The sequence below is a fragment of the Apaloderma vittatum genome, unplaced genomic scaffold, assembly GCF_000703405.1.
Source record: "Apaloderma vittatum isolate BGI_N311 unplaced genomic scaffold, ASM70340v1 scaffold314, whole genome shotgun sequence".
Taxonomy (NCBI): domain Eukaryota; kingdom Metazoa; phylum Chordata; class Aves; order Trogoniformes; family Trogonidae; genus Apaloderma; species Apaloderma vittatum.
This window is the reverse complement of record NW_009711862.1, coordinates 49,065-76,429: the sequence shown is the minus strand read 5'-3', so window position 1 is coordinate 76,429 and position 27,365 is coordinate 49,065. Positions and strand designations below refer to the sequence as shown.

The window sequence follows — 27,365 nt, the reverse complement described above, 5'->3', positions numbered from 1 at the left end:
GTCCTGTTACTGAAGTCAAAACAGATATATATGTCACCAGTTTTGGACCTGTTTCTGATGTAGAAATGGTATGTATTTCTGGGATTGAAATGCCATTTCCTGATTCTGAGAAACCATTAACTGCAGTAAGGAGTGGATGCTTCATCTGTACTGTTCTGTCAATCATGCAAAGTAGGCAAGATTAGTAACAGCTTAATTTACAGGTTATAATTAGATACATCAGGCCTGATTCTGGTCTCACTTTCACTGGTTTTTGGCTGGCTTAAGGAATTCACTTCATAGGATTAAAAACAGGCTTTCATGGTGCAGAGGCAGAATCAGGCCCTCTGGGGAGCGTCTAAGTCAGTCTACTCTGGGGAAAATGTGTAATATCTTTGAAATTGCTTTTCCTTTCTGAAACTTGTGTTATTCTCAGGTGAATAATAATGACATCATTTCACAATAGTTGTTGACATTTTCATTTCTCAGATGAATGCCCTTTGGTGATCTTTGTGCCCCTTTTAGCATCACTTTCAGCAAGTGTTTGACTGATAAGTGTTTTCATAAGTGTCTGCAGAAATTGAACGTCAAAGTGACATGCATGAGATAGTAACAGAAGAGGAGTATTACGTTTGCACATACTGTCATTTGTGCATGAATGGCATCTGCATTCATTTGTGGTCAAATCCAGCAAAACTCTCATCAGCTTCTGTAATCCAGTGTTATACTCTTAAATCATACAATATCTTTCTATAAAATATCGAAGAAATCCCATAGAAGTAACACAGCTGTATGTGCTGAAGTGGACTTCTTTAAAGGAAAGGCAGTTTCAGGACAGTAACTTTCTTCCCATATAGTGCTGTCGTGCACCTCATGGTGCACTCAATTTGGTTCTATCATGTGGAAGGGTGTGCAATAGGAAGACATTTTTTCACGTCAGCAGTCTCATGTTGAAATGCATCTTACCCCTTCAGTGGTTTTCATGTGCAGTATGAAGCTGTTCAGTGTGACAAGGGGGACAAGAATCTGATCCCGAGGAAATCTGGGAATGTGTGCCTCAAATCTAAAAGGAGAGCTGCGTGGCATCTCTCAGGTTTTACTCAAGCATTTGACAAGGTGCCACATGGGAAATTATTAGTTATATTGGAGAAGACAGCAGTGAGTACATGGACTGAAAGTAGGTACGGAACTGGCAAAAGGAGAGTTTACTGCAGCTGTTTCCCCTTTCATCATTAGGGATTAGTTAGAAGACTATTCAAGGATCCAGGGATCGTTTCTGGAATAACTTTTAGTCAGTGTATCCATTAGTTACCCAATATAATCTGAATGTGGCTGCACTGATAAAATTTGCTGAAAGAGCAAAGTGTGATATAGCCTCAGTGCAGGGGATGATCAGAATATCTTTTTTAGAGCTGGGTTACTTTGGTACTCAGTGTAATGAAGACAGTTGAAATCTTATATTACCGAGTCTGTCACATAGAAGCTAATAACAGAAACTGCTACTTATGAGCTATGAAGTAACCGGCACGAAATGACACTAGAAAAGAGACTTTTCATAGATTAACTGTAAATGACATTGGAGCATGCAGCCGTGGAAATGAAAACAGACTTAATTCCAAAATGCATTGCACTGGTAGCCTCCGTACCAATGGGAATAGATACAGTCACACAAATAGTTTCAGTGGTAACATTATGTAGAAGAGTTTGAAATAGTCAGAAAACATGTTTTGGCCTAACAACGAAATCACAACTCTAAGTTAGAAAGGACTTAAAACTTTGTGTTACCTTTTTTATGCCATGTGATGCACTTTTTTGTGTGAAATTCGTTAGCCTCCTGAAATGGAAATACATTCCTTCATCCATTCATTCACGTATCATTTCTCATGATGTGCCTGTGTCTGCAATTCTGCAGTTGTTTGTACGTTTTCTTTGGAACGTCTGGTAGCTTTTCTAAGGAAGTTAATAGGACAGTTGTGTAGTTAGAAACAAAAGTATGTACATGCAAGTCTCTCTGTGTAATGTATTATCCATGTTTTGTGGGCACGGCAAAGGAAATATTTAGCTTTCCAAAGTTAAAAGCTTACTTTTCATGAGCTGAAATTAAATTTTCTTTCTTAACTTTAAAATGGAAATAATTGTTTGTCCTGGTATTTCTAATTTAGCCAGCAGCAGAAAATTCATGGATATCATTTCTTTAAAAATCTGTTGACATTTTTTGTCAGAGATCATTGTGTTTCCAGTTTCATGCTTGACTGCAAACTCAGTCGCCTGCTTCCTGAAACCTAATTAGGTTAATTATTCCTTAATGATTAAATATGTGTCACAATTTACTGATATGACTAATGTGGGAAATTAAGCTATTAGAAGCAGACAACACATTTTAATTGGTGGAAATATGATTGTGTAGTGGACTTAGCATTTTTTTTACTACTGATTTTTTTGCTGCTGAGGGATTTCTTTTTTTTTGCAGGAAACACACAAATCTTTTGTTTTTCTGCAATTTAATACAGGAATATACAATGGATGTCTTCTTCCGCCAGACATGGGTAGACAAAAGATTAAAATATGATGGCCCTATTGAAATTTTAAGACTTAACAACTTGATGGTTTCAAAAGTGTGGACTCCTGACACTTTCTTCAGGAATGGGAAAAAATCCGTTGCACATAATATGACAGCCCCAAATAAACTCTTCAGAATAATGAGAAATGGCACCATCCTGTACACGATGAGGTATCTTAATGCGTTTGTTCGGCTTCTTACAATTACTGTATGCAAAAGTTGTACTGCCTAGACAAAATGGCAACCAGAGACTATTTAATTTGTTCCATTATAGGCTTACAATAAGTGCAGAGTGTCCCATGAGATTAGTGGATTTTCCCATGGATGGTCATGCTTGTCCTCTCAAATTTGGGAGTTGTAAGTTGCAATTATGAAATTTCTTGTAACTACAGAATTTAAATAGTAGAAGTAGATATTGAGCAATTACTAAACTTTCTGAATATTAATCTTGATACACAATCCTTCTGCAGACAAAACTCCTGTTAAATTCCTTGGGAATTTTATTTAGGGCCTTGAAAATTAAACCCCTGAAGATAATTGAAAAGCAGGCGGTGATTCAGCTATTACGCTAAACCACATTGCTCTGGCTACATAGTTACTTGAAATACGTAGTTCTTGGTTCTTAGGGAAGAGTTGCAATTGGATACTCAGTGAAGTGAGAGATTCTCTGGAGAAGACAAAGAGGGTGGGATCCATCTCAACTTACAACAGCCAGGCAAAAGATAACTTGGGGAAGCAGATTATTTGAATTTATGATTAGTGGATGCACATTGGCATCCTAAAACAGATGTGTAGGTTATGTGCAGAGATTTGATCTTTAGTTGTATTTATCTATCTCCTGACCTATAGCGGACATCTGCATGGCAAGTTTAGACTAGATAAATAATTTTTAGATTGAAGAGAGGAATGTTGTTGCAGGTGACCTTCCTTTTCTGCTTTGAAGTCAGACAGATTTCTGAATAATCTCCAAACTTTGGCTGGAAGTAACATTTTGGGACATACTGCATAACAGCTGAGGAAGTTACTTACAATTCCCTGATATGAATCCACGGTAGAGACCTCTGAGATGGCCTGGGGATCTTTGATGCACTCCATTAACTGTCTTGTCACTCTTCTAAGCCTCTCCAGTCACTGACTTCTCTGCTTTACACTCCATTGTAGTCAGTGGATGTTAATCTGTTTTCCTTGATCCCAGAGCTCTGAAGTTAGAGATGGCTGGAAGCTCCTCATAGTCTTTCCTTAGCATAAATGTAGCTTATACAGCTGGGTAGTCAGCCGAAAGAGGGATATTAAAGACACCGTTACAATGAGATTGGAGATCAGGTGCTGCCAGTTTTGGCCTTGGTATCAGTGGTACAATAGCAGACCTTTGGTAGTAGGGACTTCTACACAGGCTTATTTCTTCAGGCAGAATCACCAGCCAGCTGAAATTGCACTTGACACTAATCTGATATTTTTCTCAGTGAAGCTTGAAATAAGATATAGTCATTTCAAATGCAAGACTGATTTAAATAAATTTTAACAGGAGTTTGAGCTGTGTAGGGGTTGTATGGTAGCCCTAAGTTATGTCTTTTTGTTTTGAATGTAAAATGTTTCTTTGGGTGTCCTTATTTTTGGGCTACTGTGGGTTTTTTACCAACCTCTAGTTTCTGACAAGTATTTTAAACACTAGTTTAAAATATTATAGCTTTTAATATAGTATGGTTTTTAGTATAATAATTCTTTGTTGTAAAGATATGTGCACCCAGTCTCCAAAGTGTATCCTTATATATGCTCTTTTTTATATTTTAGTAAATTTGAATGGTAAAATTTTAGATAGAAATTTCTAAAATAATTTAAAGATAAACTCTACATGCCCAATAAGGGCCGATCCAGAAAGAACTCGTGTTTTGACTTCACCTTGAAATGTGAACTCAATTTGTATGTGGCACTTGACATACGATCTTAGCTGCTATTTGTTCTTATCCAAGGGTAGCTTTTAGGGGTAGCTTAACATAAAGAGAATCTTCTAAAGTTGTTCGTGTGATTCTTGCCGTTCGGTTTCAACTTCAATCGGGCTCTTAGTAAGGTGTGAGAAGAAGTTTCCTGTTTATGCAAACTGATGCTGTGTTGTAGATGCTTATCCAAAGAGTGAAATGATTTATACCTGGACAAAAGGACCTGAGAAGTCAGTGGAAGTTCCTGAGGAGTCTTCCAGTTTAGTTCAGTATGACCTGCTTGGGCATACGGTATCCACTGAAACCATTAAATCTATTACAGGTAGGAATCTCGTCACTAAAAATCAACTTGAGGTAATACTAACCCTGTAACATTTCCTGAGGCTTTTTTCTTTCCTTCACCTAAGGTATTCTACTGAATGTCATAGGGTATATATTAAGGGCTGAGAGCATAAATCTGAATTAGGTTTCTGTCCTTCAGATTTACATTTGCAGATTCATTACAGTAGATTGCGACGGTCTTTCAGAAAGCTTTCAGAAAGCTAGAATGAGATCATTACTCCGAGGGACAAAATGAGCATTTAATCACTGCTTAAAATGCAGTTTGAAGAGTCAAGAGGATGCCTGGGTGAGGAAGTAATTTCTCAGCACTGTATCCACATTATGTGCAAAAGACTTCCTTTGTTGGTGGCACAAACAGCTTGGGGTAGAAGTACAGCATACAGAATGGGTTATTAAAGCCATAAAAACCCTCTAGTCAGATAAGGATAGGCACAAATGCATTAGTCACAATAGATACTTCTGCTGATTTGTGCTGTAAGAAATAAGGCAAATGGCAACTACAGGCATCCGAAATGAGTGAAGCATCACTGATGAGCAGTGTGGTGATAAACAAGCCTGTTCCCAAAATATTTTTAAAATTTGGAATCATTTGCTAAGCATCAGCAAGTTTGGGTGTTGCGAGATGGTCAAAATGAAACAGATAAAGCAAATATATTTGATGTATTGCTCTACGGATATTTTTCTCAAAGATAAAACAGCTTTTTTGCAATACACTAGAAATTTACTTCTCAGCATATTGATTATTATGAGTTAACAATGGAATTTCCATACTGTTCCCAAAATGCTCATTCTGGAGTGCTTTATTTAGACAGTTTATTCAGTTTATGGTAAAACTGCAAATTTTTATATATTCTTTTTAATATGGATGATAACAATTTAGATAAACTTAACGGTATTTTTAATTCTTGTCAATGGTGTTTGCATTCATAGTGGTGCTGATGTGTAAACCTAGTAGAAAGCTGAGATGCTTCCATAATATTTAATGTACATTGCTATTGTTACTGTTTTATTTGGCAGGTAGGTACCAAAATGTTATGGATACTATGGTAGATAGATAGCTTGTGTCTTGGGACACTTTTCTTCAACAGCTGCCAAAAGAATTTTTAAAATCATGTTTGTACTTTAAAATGTAATTCAATATTAGCTGTACATTTATAATTCTGTTGATATCAGCTTCTGAATGGCACTATAAGGACCTACTACTTCCAGGATTTTTTTGTTTGAAATTTTCATTCATTCTTGTCTCTAAGGAACATGTCTTGCTGTATGCATTAAGTGGTATGAATAGCATAATCTTAGCTGATAGTCTGAAACAGTTATACTACAACACAAATTTTATGCACATCCAAAGAATATTTTCTTTATTTTTTAGGTGAATATATTGTTATGACAGTTTACTTCCACCTCAGACGGAAAATGGGTTATTTTATGATTCAGACCTATATTCCATGCATTATGACCGTGATCCTTTCTCAAGTTTCATTTTGGATAAATAAGGAATCCGTTCCAGCTAGAACTGTGTTTGGTAATTATTTCTTTTTTTACTTTTTCTTGTCCTTCCTCTTGTAATGACTTTCACTAGAAGAGGCTTTTTTTTTTTTTTTTAGTGCATTGGAGTGTAGTGCCTCCATGCTAATGCAGAAACAAGGGAATAATATAAATTCAGAGGAGTTTTTCTGATCATTGTATGAAGAATGTTGTTGTATGAATCCTTTGAAGCTGAAGAGAAACGTGGAATATATAATCTGAAGGGTGACATAGAATCATAGAATCATTCGAGTTGGAAAAGACCCCTGGGATCGAGTCCAACCATTAACCCTACTCTACAAAGCTCACCCCTAAACCATGTCCCCCAACACCACATCTAAAGGACCTGTAAACACCTTCAGGGATGGTGACTCAACCATGTCTCTGGGCCACCTATTCCAATGTCTGACTACTCTTTCTGTGAAAAAAAATTTCCTAGTGTCCAGCTTAAACCTCCCCTGTTGCAGTCTGAAGCCATTCCCTCTTATTCTATCGCTAGTTACCTGTGAGAAGAGACCAGCACCAACCTCTCTAAAAGGTCCTTTCAGGTAGTTGTAGAGAGGTCTCCCCTTAGCCTCCTTTTCTTCAAACTAAACAGCCCCAGCTCCTTCAATTGTTTGTCACAAGATTTATTCTCCAGGCCGTTCACCAGCTTCGTTGCCCTCCGCTACACTCGCTGACACGTGGTTGCCTGTGGCCAGTGGGTGCACATCTCTGGGGATTCTACCTGCTGGGTGGAGCAAACTGGAAAGATGTGACCCTGGGTGATACAGTCAAGTCCTTAGTTTACATCTGGAGAAGTTTTATCATCCAATGGACAGTAGTGTAATTACTTGAACTCGTACTTCCTAAATTACTTTTAAAATCATTTGATGGAGAGTGTGCCTTATGTGCAGATACCTTCTTATGAAATATGTGTGTCACCCATGGAAGCTTCCTATGAGTAAGGCTTAGATTCTGTTACTGTAATTTCAGGTTTAGTGCTTTTCTCTCCTTTCTGCCATTGCCATTATGAAAATGGATTCAAAAAGCAAAATGGTTGCAAGACATTGAAATTGCCCTCATCAAAATACAGCTTGAATGAGATGCTGTAGTGAACTCGGAAAATAAAAAACAGAAAAGCTTCTATGGAAGACAGAGCATTAGAGAAATTGAATGGAAATTCGATGCTTAACAAAGAAGTAGGATAAAAACAATTTTTAAAGCAGTCCTCGTAAAGCAACTTTATAATATACTGTAGTCTAAAGCAGGGCTAAACAGGAGGAGAATGTTCTACAAAAAGCCTTTCTATAGATAGATAGATGCTGGTGAAAGTGATAGGAATTAATGTTTCTATGTGACGGCCCATTCAGACTTGTAAGTAGAGTCGGAACAGTTTAGTATCACAAATTAGACATGTTTGAAGATTAGTTATAGGAGAAACAACCTATAAACCTAATAAGAACCCCACTAGCTCTCAACTCAAGCATTACATTAGGCAAACTAATGTATCGCTTCACATGCCTTTGCAGTGATGTTGAATGATGGTACTTTTTTTTTGAAGAGACTATTGCCATGAACTGGAAAGGTGAAATCCGTATTTACAGACAAAATCATAGAAACATAGAATGTGTTGGGCTGGAAGGGACCCTTAAAGGTCATCTAGTCCAACCCCCTGTAGTGAGCAGGGACATTTTTAACTAGATCAGGTTGCTTAGAGCTCCATCGAGCCTGACCTTGAATGTCTCCAGGGATGGAGCCTCCACCACCTCTCTGAGCAACCTGTGCCAGTGTTCCATCACTCTCATTGTAAAGAACTTTCTTCTAACATCTAATCTAAATCTACCATGCTCTAGTTTAAAACCATTGCCCCTTGTCCTGTTGCTACACATCCTTGTGAACAGTGATAGTTGAAAATGTAAAAATTATAGAGCAGTAGAGGTAGTAAGTGTAATTATATTGATATGTGATACTGAAACCAAATAATAATAAATTTGGACATAGTTAAATTGCAGACAAGTCTCTAAAATGCCTTTGAAAGCAAATGGCTTAAAGTATGGTTAAAATAATCTTTTAATTTTTCTGACAAATTCCGACAGGGGCCCTGCTTTCTAAATATTTTCTTAAAAGAAGATAGAGATGTTACAGGCAAGAGATAGCAGATATTCTGGTTTCATTCCTATGGTACCAGCTTTCTAGAGGAGCTGTCAGATGAGGCTACCGAAAGATCTTTCCATTGGACACTGCATGATTAGGGAGAACTTGGCAAATGTAGGGATACACAAGGAACTAAAGGTACATCAGGTTGTGATTTCTGCGATCAGAGCGAAAGACACCTTAAGGTGGTGATTGTGGGAGATTGGTGTTTCTTAGAGGAAAGACAACAGTAATTTTAAAACAGGTTTTTAGCATTGACTTTTATATTAAAACATTCTTTATATATTTTTATATGGTTATGTGCATTTCTGATCAGAAGCTTGCAGATTTTTAGCTCTGGATAATTACAGTTCATGTGTATATATAGTATTTGTTTACCAGAACTTAATTTCCTACCTTGTAAATCCCTATAGTATGTGTCCAAGGGCAGCTGGAATAGCAACTCTAAGTCTTGAAGAAGAATGATTTAATAAGGGGAAATCTGATAAAGACTATATCAGTAAGGTATAATACAGTGACGGCCTCCCCTCCCTTGCTTGTGTTTGGGGAATGATTGGTCATTCAAGTCACTTCACTCTATTTTTATATCTATTAAACAATGTCTTTAGAAACGCAATTCAGCTATTTGCATGAAGTGGACAAAGGTAGAATCAGGAAGGACAGGGCTGAGCAGGGATGTGTCTCTTTCAGGAAAAAATAACTCTGCATAATTTATTTTTTTTTCTCAGACTTAAACATTTTCAGTGGTGTGTTTTTCCACACCCTCCCACTGCAGAAGGTTTTGTCAGCTTGCATCTGTGTTTTTATCCTGCTGAGTTTGCTCTGAGATATTCTTTGTGCTTTGATAAACTGGCTATTACTTTTTCCTTTTTTTCTTTTTCAATAGGAAGGACTGGTTTCATATTGCCCAATTCTCTATATGTCAGTGTCAAGTTGACGCTTTTTCATATCAGAGTATCTAGATGGAATACCATCATTTAGGGAATAGGGTATGTGAGGACTCTGTTGAAAAAACATGCTCTTAATTGTTTTGAATCCTACTGAGCATATGCAATTAATCTTTAATTAAAATGGATACGTAAGAGTAAAGACAGTTCCATGTGCAGCCAGTCTTCCTTGAGGTTATCATGATAGAACTTATGCAGTTTTCACTATATACTTGGTATTTTACATTTGTATGATATGGGATATTTTGGATGAAAAAGGGAAAAAAAAGAATCCGTACCTTTATACAGCATGTATTTGCATTTGAAGTATTACCATGAAGTTGTCATATTTTGAGTTCATTGTTCATGCTCGTACACTTTAATTAAAAGTTCTAATTAAATTTTATCAATTGACTAGTAGCAGAAGGGTTTAAAAGATGGCTTCTTAATTAAAAGTGTTAACTTAATATTCTAGTTTTCCTTAGCACCAAAATAATTTGCCTTAACTTAATGACACGTGGATTGAGTGGGATCAGTGGAACAGATGCAGATTAATAGGTGGCATTCTGAAGCGATTTCAAGAGAAACTATGTTTTTCTTGCAGTCTGAGGGACACTCCTCTATTTAACAAATTTTATTCAAATGTTTAGAAAATAACTTGTTAGAAATTCTACTGAACTCTTGACATGTAAAAAAAAGATATCCACATTTTGTTTGCGAGAACTGTACATGTTCTGCTGAAGTCCTGGCTTTCCATACCTCCTTTAAAAACTAGTTAACTGTTTTGTGTACATAGCTGCTCTTAGGTATATGATGGTGACCATGACTTAAATCTAATGCACTATTTGCAAACAGTAGAGAAAGACCCGTAAGTGATTTAAAAGTCTTCATTTGAAGCTCCTTACCAGTTCTCACTTTGTTTTTGCTCAGATTCAGAAGTGCTTTTGCTTTATTTCTTTGAAGGAATAACCACAGTGTTGACAATGACGACATTGAGCATCAGTGCAAGACATTCACTGCCAAAAGTATCCTATGCTACAGCCATGGACTGGTTCATAGCGGTCTGCTTTGCCTTTGTGTTCTCTGCTCTTATTGAGTTTGCTGCTGTCAACTATTTTACTAATATTCAAATGGAAAAAGCCAAAAGGAAGACGGTAAAATCCCTTCTTGAATTTCCAATTGCTCCAGTACAAAGGAAAAGAAGTACAGAGGAGACACTCACGGTACGTTTTCAACTTATGCAAACATTTTCTGTCGTTTTGGTAGTGTTTCTCGGTAAAAACAGACCTTGAGCTTTCTCTGAGCTAACGATGTAGTGTAAGTCAGCCTAATGGAAGGCTAATGTAACACTGTATTCAATGATAAAACGCAGTAAAACATGATTTAATTCTTATTTGCATTGTTAGATTAAATCGAGGGAGAGAAGGAGGTGGTTGTGTCCATCTATACCTGCAGTCTCTTATGTATTTAGTTGTGTTTGGTGAAGTAGGTTTGGAGTTTTTAGGAAACTTTCTTTCCCTTTGCAGATTGATTCTGACTGGACTGATTATACAGACTAAGATATTACAGATCATAAGGGCAGCATGTTACCTAATGTGGCTAATGTCTTTAATGAATTAAAATAGACTGAAGCATTGCAGTTGTACCTTGGAGCATTTCCCTAGACATCACAGTTCTCCTTTTGTTGCAAGCATTGCCTATCTAGAGTTTTCTTCCTTCATTAATTATCTGGGGAATTTTTGAAGAATGCTGGATGCAACCTTTGAGTCCACCATAGATATAATTTTTATGTAATTTTCATATCTTTGCATAGGAGCTTAACTCAAGTCCTGAAAAGTTTTTGGGGATCTGTTCAAGAAAATGCTTTCCACCTTTCCTAGTGTTTCAGATTACGTGCGGCATGTGTGGTAGCTATTTTAGTGTGCAGACCAGTTAATAAAGGCTCGATCTTCATTTCCGCTTGAGTTCACCAGTGATTCTTCTTTCGTCCCTTTTTCCATTCCCATATACTTGCTTTTGGCTGCATCACTCCTCCTACTCATGAAACCCGTAGTCATCACAGTGCTTGCACCAGCCCTGCAGCAGGCCAGTAATTCCCAGCCCTGGCAGACTCTTGGTGAAGCCATTCAAGAAGTAAGATGCTGACAGCAGCGTTGTAATTTACTCTTCCTGTCAGGCTGACTTTATAATTTCCTTTGGCTGAGCCATGATTTAAGAACCACTGTTTTAGACTAACTCTTGGTAATTTTGTCTTCTGTCTCTTTCACATCTCGTTTGTCTCCTTCCCTATTCATTTACTCTTTTTGTGCATTCCCTCCCCTTCCATTTGCTGTCGCTGCTCAGCTACTGTCCACTCACTTCCATTTTTCTTCCTCTTCTTTGCTCTCCTGACGTAGATCTGTTTTCAGTCTCCTGGCTGTGGTTTCTGTTATCTCCTGCTTCTGCTTACAAGGATAGATGTGCTCCTGAAGAGTTGATTACTCGTCACTCTGTTGGCTGCTAGTAAGAGATGGGAGCAAGAAAAAATATGTTTATAGTAGCATGTAGTTGCCTTGTACATAGAAATATACATATATGAAATAGTAATTTTCTCAGGTAGCAATGATGGAAGGTTCACAAAACTGTTTTGATTCATGGTTGGAATTGCTGTCAGTCAGTTGTATATCATGCTTAGCATGCTTAGCTGTTTACACATATGTTTTGGAGAAACCTTTTCTTTTCTTTTTCTTTTATTTTAACAGCAGTAATACAACACACACAGGTTCACCCAAATTGAAAGCTATATGAAAAGAGATGAGAACAGTTCTATTCCACTGCTTAACTAATACCTCAGTGATGTGTATTATAGTGTGCTTACAGGTTTGAGGATTTTGAAATCACTCAAGGGAGCAAGCTACTTTTTTGAAGGGTTACACATTAATATTACGAGTGTGACTGAATGATAATGTTGATTGTACCTTGAACTGTTATTTTATTTTATGTCTTTTTCTCTGATTGTGCCTATGCTAAGACTTGAGTTTTTGCTTTTTCAGGACAGGTGTCTAGGGTGAGCCCACAGATATTGTTATAGAGGCTTAGCTATCACACAGTCATTTCTGTGACTGGAGGATGACTTCTGTGCTGGTTTCCTGCTGCACAGAACAGAAGCTAATATGGCTGTTCTAATTTATTAGAAGCTAATATGGCTGTTAGATTCTGCTTTCCCAACTGACATATAATTATCTCCTTAAAATTTTTAGTTTTGCTTGTAAAAGACTAACCTAGAATTTTCTTATGCCTTATTATGAATCCGATTTTTTTTCTCTGCACATATACTGTCTAATCAGTGCTGATGTACCAGAGATAAGAGAATCTCAGCTTCCCTGAGAGTAAGTTTGTGGTGCACAAAGAATGCAGGACAACAGCCTGACTGTAGCGTGTAATCTGTAAGCATTGTTTCTTAACATAAAGACTACGCGTTTTATCTCCATACTTAAATGATAGGCTTTGATATCTTGCACAAGATAGTGTTTAGAAAAAGTCTGTACTACGTTGCCACTTTTGTGGCAGAAATTCCATTGTTAGCAATACAATTGCCAGAGCTCAAGGAAAGTTTTATTTTAAACTTGAAACTTTTTTCAAACTGATTTGCCTATTTGCTAGTCTCCCAAAATTAAAAATATTCTCTTAGGCCAGGGAGGAAGTGTGTGTAAATCGGGAGAGAAGATGCCCAAATACCTAAACCTTATCTTTCTTTCCGGTGTGTATCTCACCATTTGTAACATGCTTTGAATCTTCTACTAACTGGAGGAGGAGATCCCTCTCTTACGCCTGTCAGCCCTCTGCTTTTGCCTGCCTGAAATGGCATACAGGTGGCTGTGCTGGCTTTTCATAGGTGAGGTCCCATCTGTATAGGTCCCCAGGAAGCAAGAAAAATACAGAGCAATTGAGGCTGTTAAGGAAAAGAAACAAGGTGATATTATACTTTTAAATGAGGGTTTCATTCTATGGGCTGTTGATTCTGCATTATTCACTAAATGGTTATGTGCATGGTTTGGGGTTGTTTTTTTTTTTCCTCTACAATAACGTGGTAGGATCGTCCTAGAGGGAGCAAGTTGGGCTATGAAACTGGGTTCCATATAGAACATAGGGCTTTTACTATCTAATAGTTCTAGAAATTAGGCATATTGATAGAAAAGTTTGGTAAAATAAAGATAAATTACATGTAATTGGAAGTCATTTTTTTACATGTCTGATCATTTTTTGACCATAGAATTAAAGTGGTTTTTTTTTTTTTAATATAGAATCAGTTCATGTATTATTCACAATAATTAGAATTCTTGGTGGTGGGTTGGTTTTTTCTATTCAGTCAAAAACACTTTTCCAGTTTTCTTGGATCAAAGGCAACTGCTATCATTATGATCAAATGAACTGAGATGTGTTCATTCATATTACATATTTCTTCACCACAATCAATGCATTTTTACTGTAGTTGAACTATATTATTTTCTAAGTTATTCTGTTGTGTAATTATATTTACTTCTTTGGAGCCATTCAATGACTGTTACTGATCGATATATTGTAAGCATTAAATAAATTTTGGAGGCTAGCTAAATAATCTGAACTGTATTAATTCCAACAAAAAATCCTGGTGTCAAGCTAATTCACTGGGCTGGTAGTGGCAGGAACGAGTCTGTAGTATCTGCAGATGCAGTGTGTGCTCCTCTATCACTTTGGTTTTAGCATGGTGTTCTTCAACCTCTTTTTACCCTCCTTGCCCTCCTTGCCTCATTTCAACTCTTTCTTCTTATTGCCTATAACTTTCTGATACAAACTTAGTGTGTTTCCATAGTGAGGAGCATAGTTTTGCAGCAGACATTCCATGAGTAGGATGCCTACTTTTTGACATCTGCCTTGAGTTCACAAGGGACTTGAACAACCTCACTCATCCCTTCTGTGAGGCACAATAAAGCAGTACTGAAGTCTGTTGAAGCCAAGACAGGTGACTTACATCACGGTCTCCTGTGATTTCCTTGTCTTGGGAGCAAGTTAAAATGCTTTCAAGTTAGAAGGAATGAACCTGTCCCTAAATGGTCTGAACTCCTTTATTCAGTAAAAGCAGAAATGTTGTTGCAAGTCAGTGTGTGATGCAAATGAATGATTTATAGTTTGTTATTGGACTCCTGAGTCTATTTTTATGCTTCTGCACTATTTCCTTTTCACTATATTCTTATGAAGTTTATTTTTAAAGACCTACCCAATTTTTGAGACAGAGAACGCTACTGAAAAATAGTATTCAAAAAACAGGCTCCTGAACACTGTTAACATGAGCTTCAACCTCAGCTATTTGTTAATAGGATGTGAAACTTGGGAGAAAAAACCCCAGCAAAACAGGTCAGACTCAAATGTTTTGAATGGAATAATTTCTTCAAACTCGGTCATAAGTAGATTGTAACTCTCAAACTTTCTTACTTTTTTCTGAAGACAATTAAGTGCCATATTGTCTTGAGTAAGCTCCACAGCATCTCATGGAGGAACTCTAGGGTCAAGCTTCTTACTGCAGTATGCATGTGCACTCCTTTCATTATGGCAGCAGTTCATGCTGGGGTAATGTGTGACAGGCATGTACTTGTCAACATTACAAGAAATACTTTCATGGGGGCAACCTGCACACCTGCTTTCATGTGATTAAGATGTTTTTTCTGTAGTATGGAGTACTTGCCTTTTAGTCATATGATGAACACAGCTCAGGTTACATGATGGTCGGTGGGAGGAAGTTGGGGATCCTTTGACAGCTTTTGGTAAACAGATGTCTAGGGCAGTTAGTCTAGAGCCATTAATCTGGCTCGTGCCCAACTCTGTGCCCCATCTCATGACTTCCAGGGCAAGGATTGGGCCAGATAAATTGTTCTGATGGGCTGGGTACAATCCGGAGGCCATAGGCTGGATACTTCTTTTTTTTTTAGCATGCATGTGTGCGCTGATTCTTTGTTCTTAATTCCTGAAGTTGATTAATGCTAAAACAGCAGCAGATACGCTCTTGTGTCTAAGGCCTAGCCTTTGAACCCAAACTTCTTGAATATGTAGATATGTCCTGTAATGAAGACGGGTACATAAAATGTACCAGACCTAGAGTAGTATCGCTTAACTTTTTTGCTTCTTTTTTGGACTGGTAGGATAATAGCTTCTCTTGTCCCAGCAAATGAAGTGGAGCTAAACCCACTTGCCTCATACGTGAAGGGAGTTATCTGAAGAGCAGCTATATCTTAATGGTGGTACTTGAACTACAACATGATGGTGTGTTTCCTAAACTCCCTATGTGAATGCATAGCCTACCTCCTCTGTGTAACTTTGAATAGTCCTGAAGTTGGAACAGCATTTCAGTTTTTAAATACAATAATAATTTTTTTTTTCTGCTTCACTACTCCACTGCCTAGAGTGTTATGGCTTGGATTTTATTAGGACAGTGGCATTTAAAACTCAGATCTTAATGATGGACTTCAGGGTCAAGAAATGCGTAGGGTTCCTGCAGACATAAGGACAGGACCATACAAAGGGAGGCTGCCGTGCCATGTGGATAATTTCTTTGGTGCGTCAACAGTTTTCTGTCACTCCAGTTTCATTAGTCAACATTTTTGCTGTTGATCATTTACAGACTTAATATGCTAGCATCATGTTTAAGTAGAGTGAGAATGGGTGCAGATCATAGACAACTGGCACATTTTGTACTGAAAGCTATTTGAAATAGAGGAGAGAATGATTAGCTGAGGTAAGGCTGCAGTAACTTAATTGTTTCCTTGGTTTTGTTTGGTTTTCGTTTATTGGTTTGTTTTTTTTTAACTTGGTTTTCTAGATTTAGTCCTACCCCACAACTGGCACTACTTGCAATGTATAAAGCTAAATATGTGCTCGAACAATGCAATTTTGGCATACATGTGGGATGTGCAATTTAAAATGAGTTTCTTAATATTTCACATAAAATGTCTTTCTAAATAGCACAGATTAAAGTGCTATTTTAAAAAACTTGGTCTCTCTTCAAGAACCTGATACTGCTCTACCTTTAACAGGGTTGAGTTTTACACTGGAAGTAGAAAGATTTGTCTAGTGCAAAGTGAACTGAGTAATTACTGAAAGTACACAATATAGTATTAGATTTGGGGCTAGTTTCTGACCCAACTTAACTGTGATGTAAACTTCATTGAATTCTAGAATTCAGTCATACTGAAAGTAAAAAATGGCTGGGTGTTAATAAAATTAACAGAAGTGTTGGAATTTAAAGTTGGGGGGTGAGTTTTTTTCGTATTGATAGTGGAAATGTTTTTTTTGGTTTTTTTTAATATTGGTTTTAATATTCACAAAAAGCAGGAGTTTAATTTCAACACTTGATTTTTAACTAAACAAAAGATATTGCTGAAGTGCTGTCACCTCCAACTCCTATGTAGTAATTGCTCACTTCAATTTTCTGTATTATAGTGAAGTCCCACAATAGTAGGCAAGGAAATATGAGGGATACACTTGACTGTTATTCATCTGATGCTCAAATACTTGACGGTGTTTACTGTAGTTACTGGAAGACTTAATTTTTATGCTGTTAGGATAAGGCTTTTGTTTTGGAAGCCACCAACCATAGCTCAGTAATGTCTATCTTTCAAGTGGTTAATTTAGAAAATACTAAACCCCATTGCTTTTAATTCTAAAAATACACATAAATGCCTTTCTCTGCCATTGCTCTGATCTGCTGGGAAAAAAACCCAGCGCCATGATTCAAAAAATTCGATGTTCAATGTGGTTTCATCATTAGAACAAACAATACATATTCCTGTTTAATAATAAAAGATACTTTCATGCTAAAATCAGTTGCAGACGTTAAGGTAGGTTTTATGCTGATCTAATTGCAATTTGCTTCCTTTTTTCTTTTTTGTAGAGGCAAACGTTTTGTATTTGAAAAATATGTCGTAGCATTTCAGAAGCATCAAATCAGAACAAACCTGTATGGTGACAGGGGTAAGATTTTCAGAATCCCTTATAATGCAAATTGCTAAGGAGTTTATAGTTTTCCCTATGATGATTCGTATGAAATGATGCCTTTGAACGTAAAGCTCTTAATATTTTCTGCTTAAACCTTTTTCTGTATTTATATTTAAATTTCAGTTTTATTTCCCCTCCCCGAAGAGTTTTCAATACTGATGAGTGCAACGACACCAAATTGCAGTTGAGTTTCACAGCTGTGTGTGAGGTTTCTAGCTGACTTCATTTTCATGCTGGGAAAATTGGAGTCAGAAGAAATAAATATTTTGAGATGCTTGGGACAATCTACAAGGCAATGAGAATTCAATGCATTTTCAGCAAAATACTGAAACAAATTCAACTACATCTTTAAGGTCACCGAAAATTGAAAGATACAAAAAGTAATGAAGGTCTTTAGCCTCTAGTTAGTTGTTTCTCTTCCCTTCATATATATGTTATACAGAGCACTTCCGCAGTTGGTTAGCACATGATCTATCCTAATAGATATATTCCCCCTCCTGAGTTATGTTTTCAATTCTTTCATTTTTGTCTTGATATCAATAAAATTTTTAAGCATAGTGCACACCAATGCTTAAGAACCACATACATGCATGCTTATACATACACGTATGTATGTATGTATATGGCTCTCCTAAGTACCGTAGAGGTGGATAGGTTCATTTGGCATAAGTTTGGCATCCATTCTTTGAAAGAATCACCTTGAATTCACTTTTCTTCCACATTGTGCACTTCTAGGCATGTCTAATGGTGGATGGAACATAAGATGAAGTGCTCTTCTTGTTTCTCCTCCCCTACCATCACATGATTAAGACTGCAAAATGAGCAGCATGGATCGTGGACTGGTTCTTATAGTTTTTCTCTCTTCACTTTTTCTTCTCTAAATAGTCTCTTTGTACTGCTAAAACTAGGGACTAGAATTCATTGTATTTTGTGGCAGGTGGAGCTTTTACTTGGTCATGTTCCAGGGCCCTGTAAGGCAAAACAAAATCTCTAGTACTATTCCAGTAATTTCTGATTGACTGGCTCTATGCAACGGAATAGTAAAACACGGTAGGTTTCTCCTCCAAGTTGTACATTTGCTAGCAGCATGGCAATATGGTGACTCAGTGGGATTTGGGACAAGCAGCATTATTTACACTGATGACAACATGCTACTTCCCTGGTAAATACCAAATGGTGTGAATTTGGCAGGCTATATAATGTCCTCCCAGAAGAACAGACTGTCTTCCTAGGAAGGAATGGTAAGGATAAAAACCACCATGGTAGAGTTTAATAGGAAAATATTACTAAATTATCACACAAACAATTTTTGTGTTCCTGCTAAACAATAAGTAATGCCAGAATTTTGGTTCCTTTAAGCCTTCCAATTTTTGCATGAATTTTTGTTTGAATTAATTGAATTCCCAGTTTGGAAAACCTATGCTTTTATATAGCACAGCACTGACATTTTGCCTGTGTTTCACTGAAAGTTTCATAGTGTTGCTGTCTTGCAAGGCCCTACTCTTAGTCTTGTAAAATTAACAGCAATGCCTAAACATGTTTATTTACTGTTCACTTTTCATGTCATTATAGTAACACATCTGTTATATGCTTGATTATTGTAATAAACAATTAAAATTCTTCTGAGCAATTTTAAAACTGCTTTGATTGTGCTACTATTTTCAGGGTTAGGTTATTGGGTTTTTTTGTTGCTGGTTGGTTGATTTTAGTGGTTTGGATTTTTGTGGGGATTTTCTGTGTTGCTTTTTTTTTTTTTTTTTTTTTAACTTGGGGAGATTAGATCCCCAAAATGATGATTAGACACCCAGAAGGCTTTATTACTAAATTTCCCTAGGTAGGCATGTACAGAACTGGCTTGCTGCTTCCAAAGCATTTGTCATGCATTTTGGGTGGAAAAATACCTGCTCTGTTTCATCTGAATGGTCAGCATGCATATTAGATGCAGCCTCCCACGTGGGAGTCCTAGCAGGCTTGAGTCCTGCCCCTTCTGTCCTGCAGAATTGTATTAATAACCAGACTCCTAGGTAGTCCGTGGGATATTGAAGCTACTCTTGCTATGTTAAATAATTTATATGGGGCCAGGGAGAAGGAGAGGAATTGATGCTGGAGCTGGCTTGTCTATGAATGCACTACAACAGGAGGGTGAGACTGAAGTGTGCAGAATGCAGCATCTCTGACAAGGGATGAGGACCATTTGCTCAAATGTGCCTGTCGCAGGGATATCATGGGCTTCTCACATCTCAAGCTCTCAAGGTTACTGGATATTCTAGGACAAGTGATCCTCATTCCTTGTCCTAGAGTATCCAGTAGCCTGATGGGGAAGCGCTTGAGATGTGGGAATCCCATGATATCCCTGTGACAGTCAGGGCAGATTTGAGCAGAGGTCTCCTATCACCAAACCTACATTCCCATCCTGATCACTGTATTAATGTAGAGGAGGACAGTCTTTTTGTGAGTGTCTGTTTTACAGTGTGACAGCTGTCTAGCTTCAGGAAAGAGCTCGGAGCTGAAAGCACTGGGTACAGTTGGGTAGCTGGTTCTGCAAAGGCATGTAATTTACCTCCGGCATTTCTCTCTAGCTTTTATGGCTGCTTGCTGGATGTCAATGTGTTAGTTCTCTCCTGCTAGGACTGGTACCAGATGGTGGTGGTGTGACTTGTAAATTCTTCTGTGAATTTATCCCTAAAAAGATAGAAGGCACTGCTTTAAAAATTGTATTGCCTCTCTCCCAGAGAGAGATACCACTTCAGTGATACCCTGCACCAAAGATCTGCTAAGTATCTAGAAGGTGTATTGACCTAGAGAAACAAAGAGTTGCAAAAGCAGCCCTGGGACCTTGCAAAATGTGCCTGTGAAGATCTGTCTTATGATGAGGCTTAGGCAGGTCTTCCAAAGTGTTTATATATTCAACCTCAGAACTGCTGAGCTACTTTCCAAAGAGTGCTGAGGTAGATTAGAAGAATATCTCACCTCTGAATTATATTGCAAATACATGGCCCTTGGTTTAATGTGTACCTGCTTATAAGCAGTTGATGATGGCTTTTCTTCTTACTGGCCAGAGAGCTTATGAAAGGAATTTTCAGTGCTCAGTACTGCTGATTCTCTGTTAGCTCAGGCAGTAGGAATTGCTTATTTTGGTTTCACATCCCAATGGGATGTATCCATCATAAAAACTATGGAGCAATTCAAAATTGCAGACTGATTGCAAGCTGCTATGCAGAACACTAACAGGCTATAGGAAGATGTCCTTGAGGTGTGTGAAGGAGCTAACAGTACAGTGCTGTACAAACTAAAAAAATTCTTACAAAGCTTGCATTCTTACAGTCCTTACATTCGTAGGTCCAACCCTAAGGATAGATTTGCTTGATGCCCTGGTAATCACTTTTATCGTTGCTGCATTCTCTGCAGGACTTGGCATGTGGCTTTTAAATAATATTCTTGTTTGGTTTACAGATTCTGGATTGGCCTTATTGTAGGGAATACACCCTGCAGTTGTAACCAACTCTCTTTGTTCTGTAACAAGACGACTAAGTTTGTCAGTTCAGTATTGTATATTGCTGTGCTGATGATCCCCTTCCCATGAATCTCAGTTCAGCTGCTGCACACTACTTCAGTTCATGCTAAATTTGCAATCTTGACTTCATTGAAGTGCAAAATTGGCTTGCTTGTCAAAAACTGGTAATACATACGAAACAATCTTGTACTTTATCTTTTTTGACTCAAGGCTTATGTAGACTTAGAGAAAGTTTCAGAATTTCCACATTATGTGAGCAGCTGTTTATAGTGTGCAAACCTTTTTAAATATTGAAGAATTTAGATTGACTCATATTTGTGCATCATTTTAGTGTAGTAAACAGCAGTATCCATCAAAGTTGAACTTAAATGGAAAAACAAATGATCTGTGAGTTGATTTTTGGCAGTGGGTTTGTTGTAGGGATTTTTTTGTTCTATACATTCTGCCATAGAAGCTGACCATCAAACTTGCTCCACAAATCTGCCATAACATTTAATAATGAATTGTACAGATTTATCCTGAAGTATGCTAACAGCTTGTTCATTGTATTATTCATGGTCAATTGCATGTGAATCCACTTGTCAAGGGAAGGATACAGCATTAATGACTGCATTTTACACATGCCTGCAAGGAAGTGGGTTTAGTTATCCTGTCTTCATGCCAAGTAAGATGGACTTTCTGCTCTGGGACTAGCAAAAAGGCATCTTATATTAGGACATTTTACATAGGAAGAATTTCTACTGACTGTATCTCTTCCCACTTCAGTTCTTTTAAAGATAAAACCAAGGCGAAATGGCATGCGATGCTTAAATTTAAAGCAAGTTATCTCTATGCTTTTTAATATAGTAAATATTTCAAAAGCTTTTTGCGTACTTTATGCTGTATGGCAGAATTTGTCTGATGAAGTTTTACCCTCCTATCCTATTATATGGACCCCACCTCCCCAGTAAAGCATGCGTATGCATAGGATGGGAGCTTTCTAAATCTCTTGTACCTAGGTAATTGTTGGTTTCTTGTTTTTTTTTTGTGGTTGCACAGACTAATGAAATATTTATTTTAATAGAAGGGTGTGATTATCACTATCTTCTGAAAAAGACTGGAATTTTCATTTCCCTATGTTAGGGCAATTCCTTGGGTTTGTTACTGTTATCAGAGCTCTAGAGAACTTTGTCTATGCATGGTCAGGAATTGTGCTCTCAGATCACCCAGGATTTTGAAACTCTCATCCATAGTGTTTCTGCCAGTTAAGGTTCAGAGGCTGAGTTCTCCTGACAGGATCAATAGTGAGAAGGTTTCCTCTTGAAGGAGGATACAGCAAAGCAAAGAACTTAAAACCTTTGTTTCGGTGGTGATTGTGAAGCGTGGAGTTGGTTGGACCAAGTCAGTGATAGGCTATTTCACAGAATCACAGAATCACAGAATGTTAGGGGTTGGAAGGGACCTCTGAAGATCATCTAGTCCAACCTTCATCCCAGCACACCCAACCACTACACCATAGCCTCAAGTGCTAGATCTACTTTTTTTTTAAACACCTCCAGGGTTGGTGACTCCACCACCTCCCTGGGCAGCCTGTTCCAGTGCCTCACCACTCGTTCAGTAAAGAACTTCCCCCGAATATCCAATCTAAACTTACCCTGACGCAACTTGAGGCCATTTCCCCTTGTCCTGTCATTAGTAATTAGAGAGAAGAGACCAGCACCAGCCTCACTACAGCCTCCTTTTAGGTAGTTGTAGAGGGCAATAAGGTCTCCTCTCAGCCTCCTCTTCTCCAGACTAAACAAACCCAGCTCCCTCAGCCGCTCTTCATAGGTCATGTTTTCCAGACCTCTCACAAGCCTTGTTGCCCTTCTCTGCACCCGCTCCAGCACCTCGATGTCCTTCTTATACTGTAGTGACCAAATCGTTTACCTAAGCGGCAAGTTGTTGTGTTTATAGAAAGGCAATCTATATCTAATGTATTAAGGCTGGCACTGCATGCTGTAATGTACAGAATTTTATGGTAGCTTCCAGGCTTTCCATTCTGCAGTCCAGAGATAGACCATTTTAAATGTCTCCCAAAGATCTCACTGAAATGCCTCCAGAAAGTCAGATCCTTTCTCAATCTAGAGTGAGAATGTAAAAAATGGGAACTCAGTATTTCCTGCAGAGGCCCATCTGGACTAGCACAGCAACTCTCTGTTGGTTCAGGATAATTGAATGGTTTCCTGACTTGCCCTCAGAAAGGAATCTTTACTTGGATAATCCCTTCATTTACTTGGGTTGCATTTCAATTTGCCATCCATTTGATTTTCATGTTCTATTTCTTGATTTTGTGCCTGTGGTGGGTTGACCCTTGCTGGATGCCAAATGCCCACCAAAGCTGCTCTTTTACTCTACTCCTCAGCTGGACAGTGGGGAGAAAATATAATGAAAAGCTCATGGGTTGACATAAGGACAGGGAGATAAATCACAAATTACTGTCATGGCCATAACGGACCTGATTGGGGGAAATTAATTTATTATTAGTCGAATCAGAGCAGGGTAATGAGAAATAAAACCAAATCTTAAAATGCCTTTCACCCACTCCTCTCTTCTTCCCAGGCTTGACTCCAAGTGTTCTCTACCTCCTCCCTGCCAGCAGTGCAGGGGGACAGGAAATGGGGGTTGTGGTCAGTTGATTACATTGTCTCTGCTGCTCCTTCCTCCTCATGCGGAGGACTCCTCACACTCTTCCTGTGGTTCCTCCCACGGGAAACAGTCTTCCATGAACTTCTCCAAAGTGAGTCCTTCCCATGGGCTGTAGTTCTTAGACAGGGCTTCTGGGGTGTGTAAGGGATTGGAGCTAAGCACAGATCCAAGAGATTTTCTATATCCAATATTTAACTATTTACAGTGACATTATGTGAGAACAACCAGTTTTCAGTGATATGTTGCCGGTGGAGTATGTTAGAAATACCATTTCCAGTTTCTGTGCTCTGAATGCTTGGAAGGTGATTTCCAGAGAATTAACAAAAAATCTGCCCATATTTTTGGGGCTTGTTTTGCAGTCCTATATTGTAATATCTTACAACGTTATCTATTTGGTCTTTATGTGTACATTGTAATACTTGTGAGGAAACTGGGTTTATTTATAAACTTAAACAAAATCCAATACTTCAGAAATTTTATCAGTGGCAAGAAGGAGAATGTCCAGTAGACTTTTAAACTGTTGCACATTTTTTACCATTTGAAAGAGTATAGATAATTTTATTCTGGAATAACCACTGTAATGGGACGCGAGTAGTGGATTGTATAGCAACAGATCTTATTTGGTCACTTAGATGACAGCTGAAGTAAGGGGGAAAGGATGTATTATGCAAACTTATCGATGGGACAAAGTTCCTACAAAAGAAAGGGAGATGACTGGAATGTGAGAAGGAACCTGAGTGCTATCTGTCTGTTTTACCAGTGTCAATTGTTGTTAATGCACAGAAGGGAAGAATAATGCGATGACTGTTGAAAAAAGGTGACAGTACAGGTGAGCAAGAGCATTAAATGGTGCCTCTGTGAATTACACTTAATTTTCTGATCTGCTCTTGGGACCATTCTTCTATAGTTGCAGTTGGAATGGTTGAATGGTGTTTCTGTTCTTCAGCAGCACCACCTCTAAGCTACTGGTCTAATGTAAGCAGAGGGCGGAAGGGAAGCAAAGCATGTCGTGGTTCCAGTGCAGACCTGGTTTGCAACCCCTGTCCCAGCCTCTGAGCTTTTGCTCCCCAGGCACTGCTTGAGAGCTTTATGATGGGAGCGTGTTACTTGAGCAAAGCCAGGTTGTCCAAGGATCTGCATATAGAAGGTAAAACTCACCTCTTCTCAATGACTCTAGTGCCAGCTTCTCCATAGCACAGAGTATTGTTCTGGACAGTGAACACTGATGTCTTCCACCTGCTTAGCTTTGCAAGCCTTCAAGTAACATGGTAACAAGTAACATTTGGTCAGGTATTATCAACTCTTTAGTACATGCACTCCTGTCCTGATTTTACTTTATGGTTTCAATTTAGCAGTCCTGAAAGCTGCATTACTATTCCTGGGTCATTGACAAATTGTCCAAATTGCACACCTGTGTGTACTTCTGCACTTCCAAAAGAGTGACTCAGGCTTCTCTTTCAAACAGTACAATTAGTATTTCTTTCAGGAAATACCAGTTTCCTCTGGTGCTTACTGCAGTCCTCGGCGTCTTTTGTTTGCAGATGCAGAAAAATAAATAAAAGGGATTGACACGCTTCTATGCAGCAAGAAAAACTGTGAAACCTAGGAGGGATTCTTTGCTGTATCAACCACAGGCTGGCAAATCCATCAGCTATGAACTGGCATATAGCTGTGACAGCTTCAGATAAATCCAGGCCAGCAATATTGCAAGTGACTGATTAATTGCAAGTTACTGCAATTAACTGGATTTTGGGACCAGCATTCTAGCCATGATGGGAATACTGGAGATATCAAGTGAATTATTTTTTTTATTATTTTTGATTATTTTTTCAGCTCCCATTTCTTTATTTCCTTGAGCAAAACAGCTAAGCACAACTGATAGACATGGTTGTCACTCTTCTCACTACTGAAGGTACCAGAACCTTGAATAACATGAGGTGTTGTCTTTTGCTGCTTTGGCACTTTGTGGAGAGACTTGCTGTTGCATGAAGAAGGGAAAACAGATTTCTGCCCACTTTCTCTCCCTTTTCCTTGTGCTGTGAGCTTTGTCACGTTTCTGTGATAAGGGTGAAGGGAAGAGGAGCCAAAGGCACAGTAGCTGCAGTGCAGGGCAATACTTGGGAATGGTATCATCAGAGAGGTGCAAAACATGATTTTTTGATGTGTAACAAATGATTGTCTAGTCCTGCCTGTATTTAGACCACTATTGCTGTTGTTGAGTATATGTACCTTATCTGCCTTTAAATCTTTGTCTTTTGAAGGGCAATATTCGCATATTATATCTAGAATATAAAATACTTTATGTATTTTAAGTGTAGGGCTGAAGGTTCAAAAGTCTATTCTACAGATACCCTTCTAGAAGGAGGTTCAGGAGATGTTGTGCTTGCTCTTAAATGCAGACAAGAAAGACAGAGCTTGGGTCCCACTCCTAGAAGTTAGTAAGATATTAAACTGCTGTATTTCCCATCTGTACTTCCTTATCTGTGCTTCAGTTTCTCATCCAGCCTAATAAGTACTAATCTGGCTTAAGTATATCCTAGAATCATATATTTCAGAAAGACATCAGACTTGTATCAAGACATCAAGTGACGGAGAATTCACCACTTGTCTTAATTAATGAAAAAGAGTAGTTAACGAAAAAATTATTTATTCATTGGTTGAGTTGCATCTGGAGAATTTATTGCCTGTGGTTAATGTGAAAAAGCACTGCTTTTATTTCTAAAAGAGCAGCAATGTGGTAGCTTGGTTTGGTAAATAATGCTTTTTAATAGCATCTACTCTAGAAGACAGACTAGAGTTCCTAGTATACGGTAGTTACTTTTCTGGAGATACAGAACAGAAGTAAACAATTATGGCTGGTAAGTTGCATCTAGAATGTTTTTATATCATCAGCGGAATAGGTAAACATCAGAGAATTTTGCTTAGAGCATGAGCCTGGAAAGAAATCTCTGACTCTAAGCCAGGAGTCCTTTGCCTCATGTTATTAAGTTTACACAGGTACCACATCACATGGAGTGTTCACCCTGGTATTTCAGCGACAGGTAAAAGGAACTCCTCTTTATTGCTTTCTGTGCTATTAAATCTGTTGTCGTAAGCATGCGATATCTGTGTTTCCAGATCAACCTACTGGTTATATTTGTGAGTATTACTCTGATAGTGCTTGATTACAAAGTTTCCATTGCTTCAGCTGAAGTGTTTATTTTTAGAATAACTAGTATTTTTTTGTCACTTTGCAGAGTACAGATGCCAATTCAAATGTGAGGAAAAGAACCAATGCCACAGTACAGTCCGAAGCTGATGGTGGGAGCCGAATTGACACAAGGCACAGCTCCATCCAGCCTCCCTCTGTAGCTCAGGGGTCTTCTGACATTACCCCCCGCTCCCTTTCTGCATCGAGTCCCAACCCTTTCACACGCATCAATGCATCAGAGACCTTATCTTCTGCAAGAGCTACCCCTCCAGCTCCTCCTTCTACCCCAATTTTAACTGGATTTGTATCCCAGCATGCCACAGCTGGATCCCCTTCCATTCAGCACTTGCTTGGATCTAGACTGGAGCAGATTCAGACCACCACACCGAATACGTTAGGAGCATCTGCAAAGCCATCTGCTGTCACACCACCTGCTCCCCCTGCCTCCCACTCTGGCACGAGTAAGATAGACAAATATGCACGCATTTTATTTCCTGTTACCTTCGGAGCATTTAACATGGTCTACTGGGTGGTGTATCTATCCAAGGATACCATGGAAAAATCGGAAAGTCTAATGTAG

At 38.3% G+C, this 27,365-nt stretch overlaps 1 protein-coding gene across 1 annotated transcript; it reads left to right on the top strand.

Moving 5' to 3' along the window:
* Nucleotides 1-27,365, top strand: GABRA4 (gamma-aminobutyric acid (GABA) A receptor, alpha 4; the record flags this gene model as incomplete). The annotated part of the gene is made up of 7 exons (XM_009867752.1): nucleotides 1-68; nucleotides 2,490-2,710; nucleotides 2,814-2,896; nucleotides 4,655-4,798; nucleotides 6,191-6,343; nucleotides 10,371-10,630; nucleotides 26,832-27,365. Coding segments are annotated over 7 exons (1,463 nt in total), but the record flags the coding sequence as incomplete, so codon positions are not given.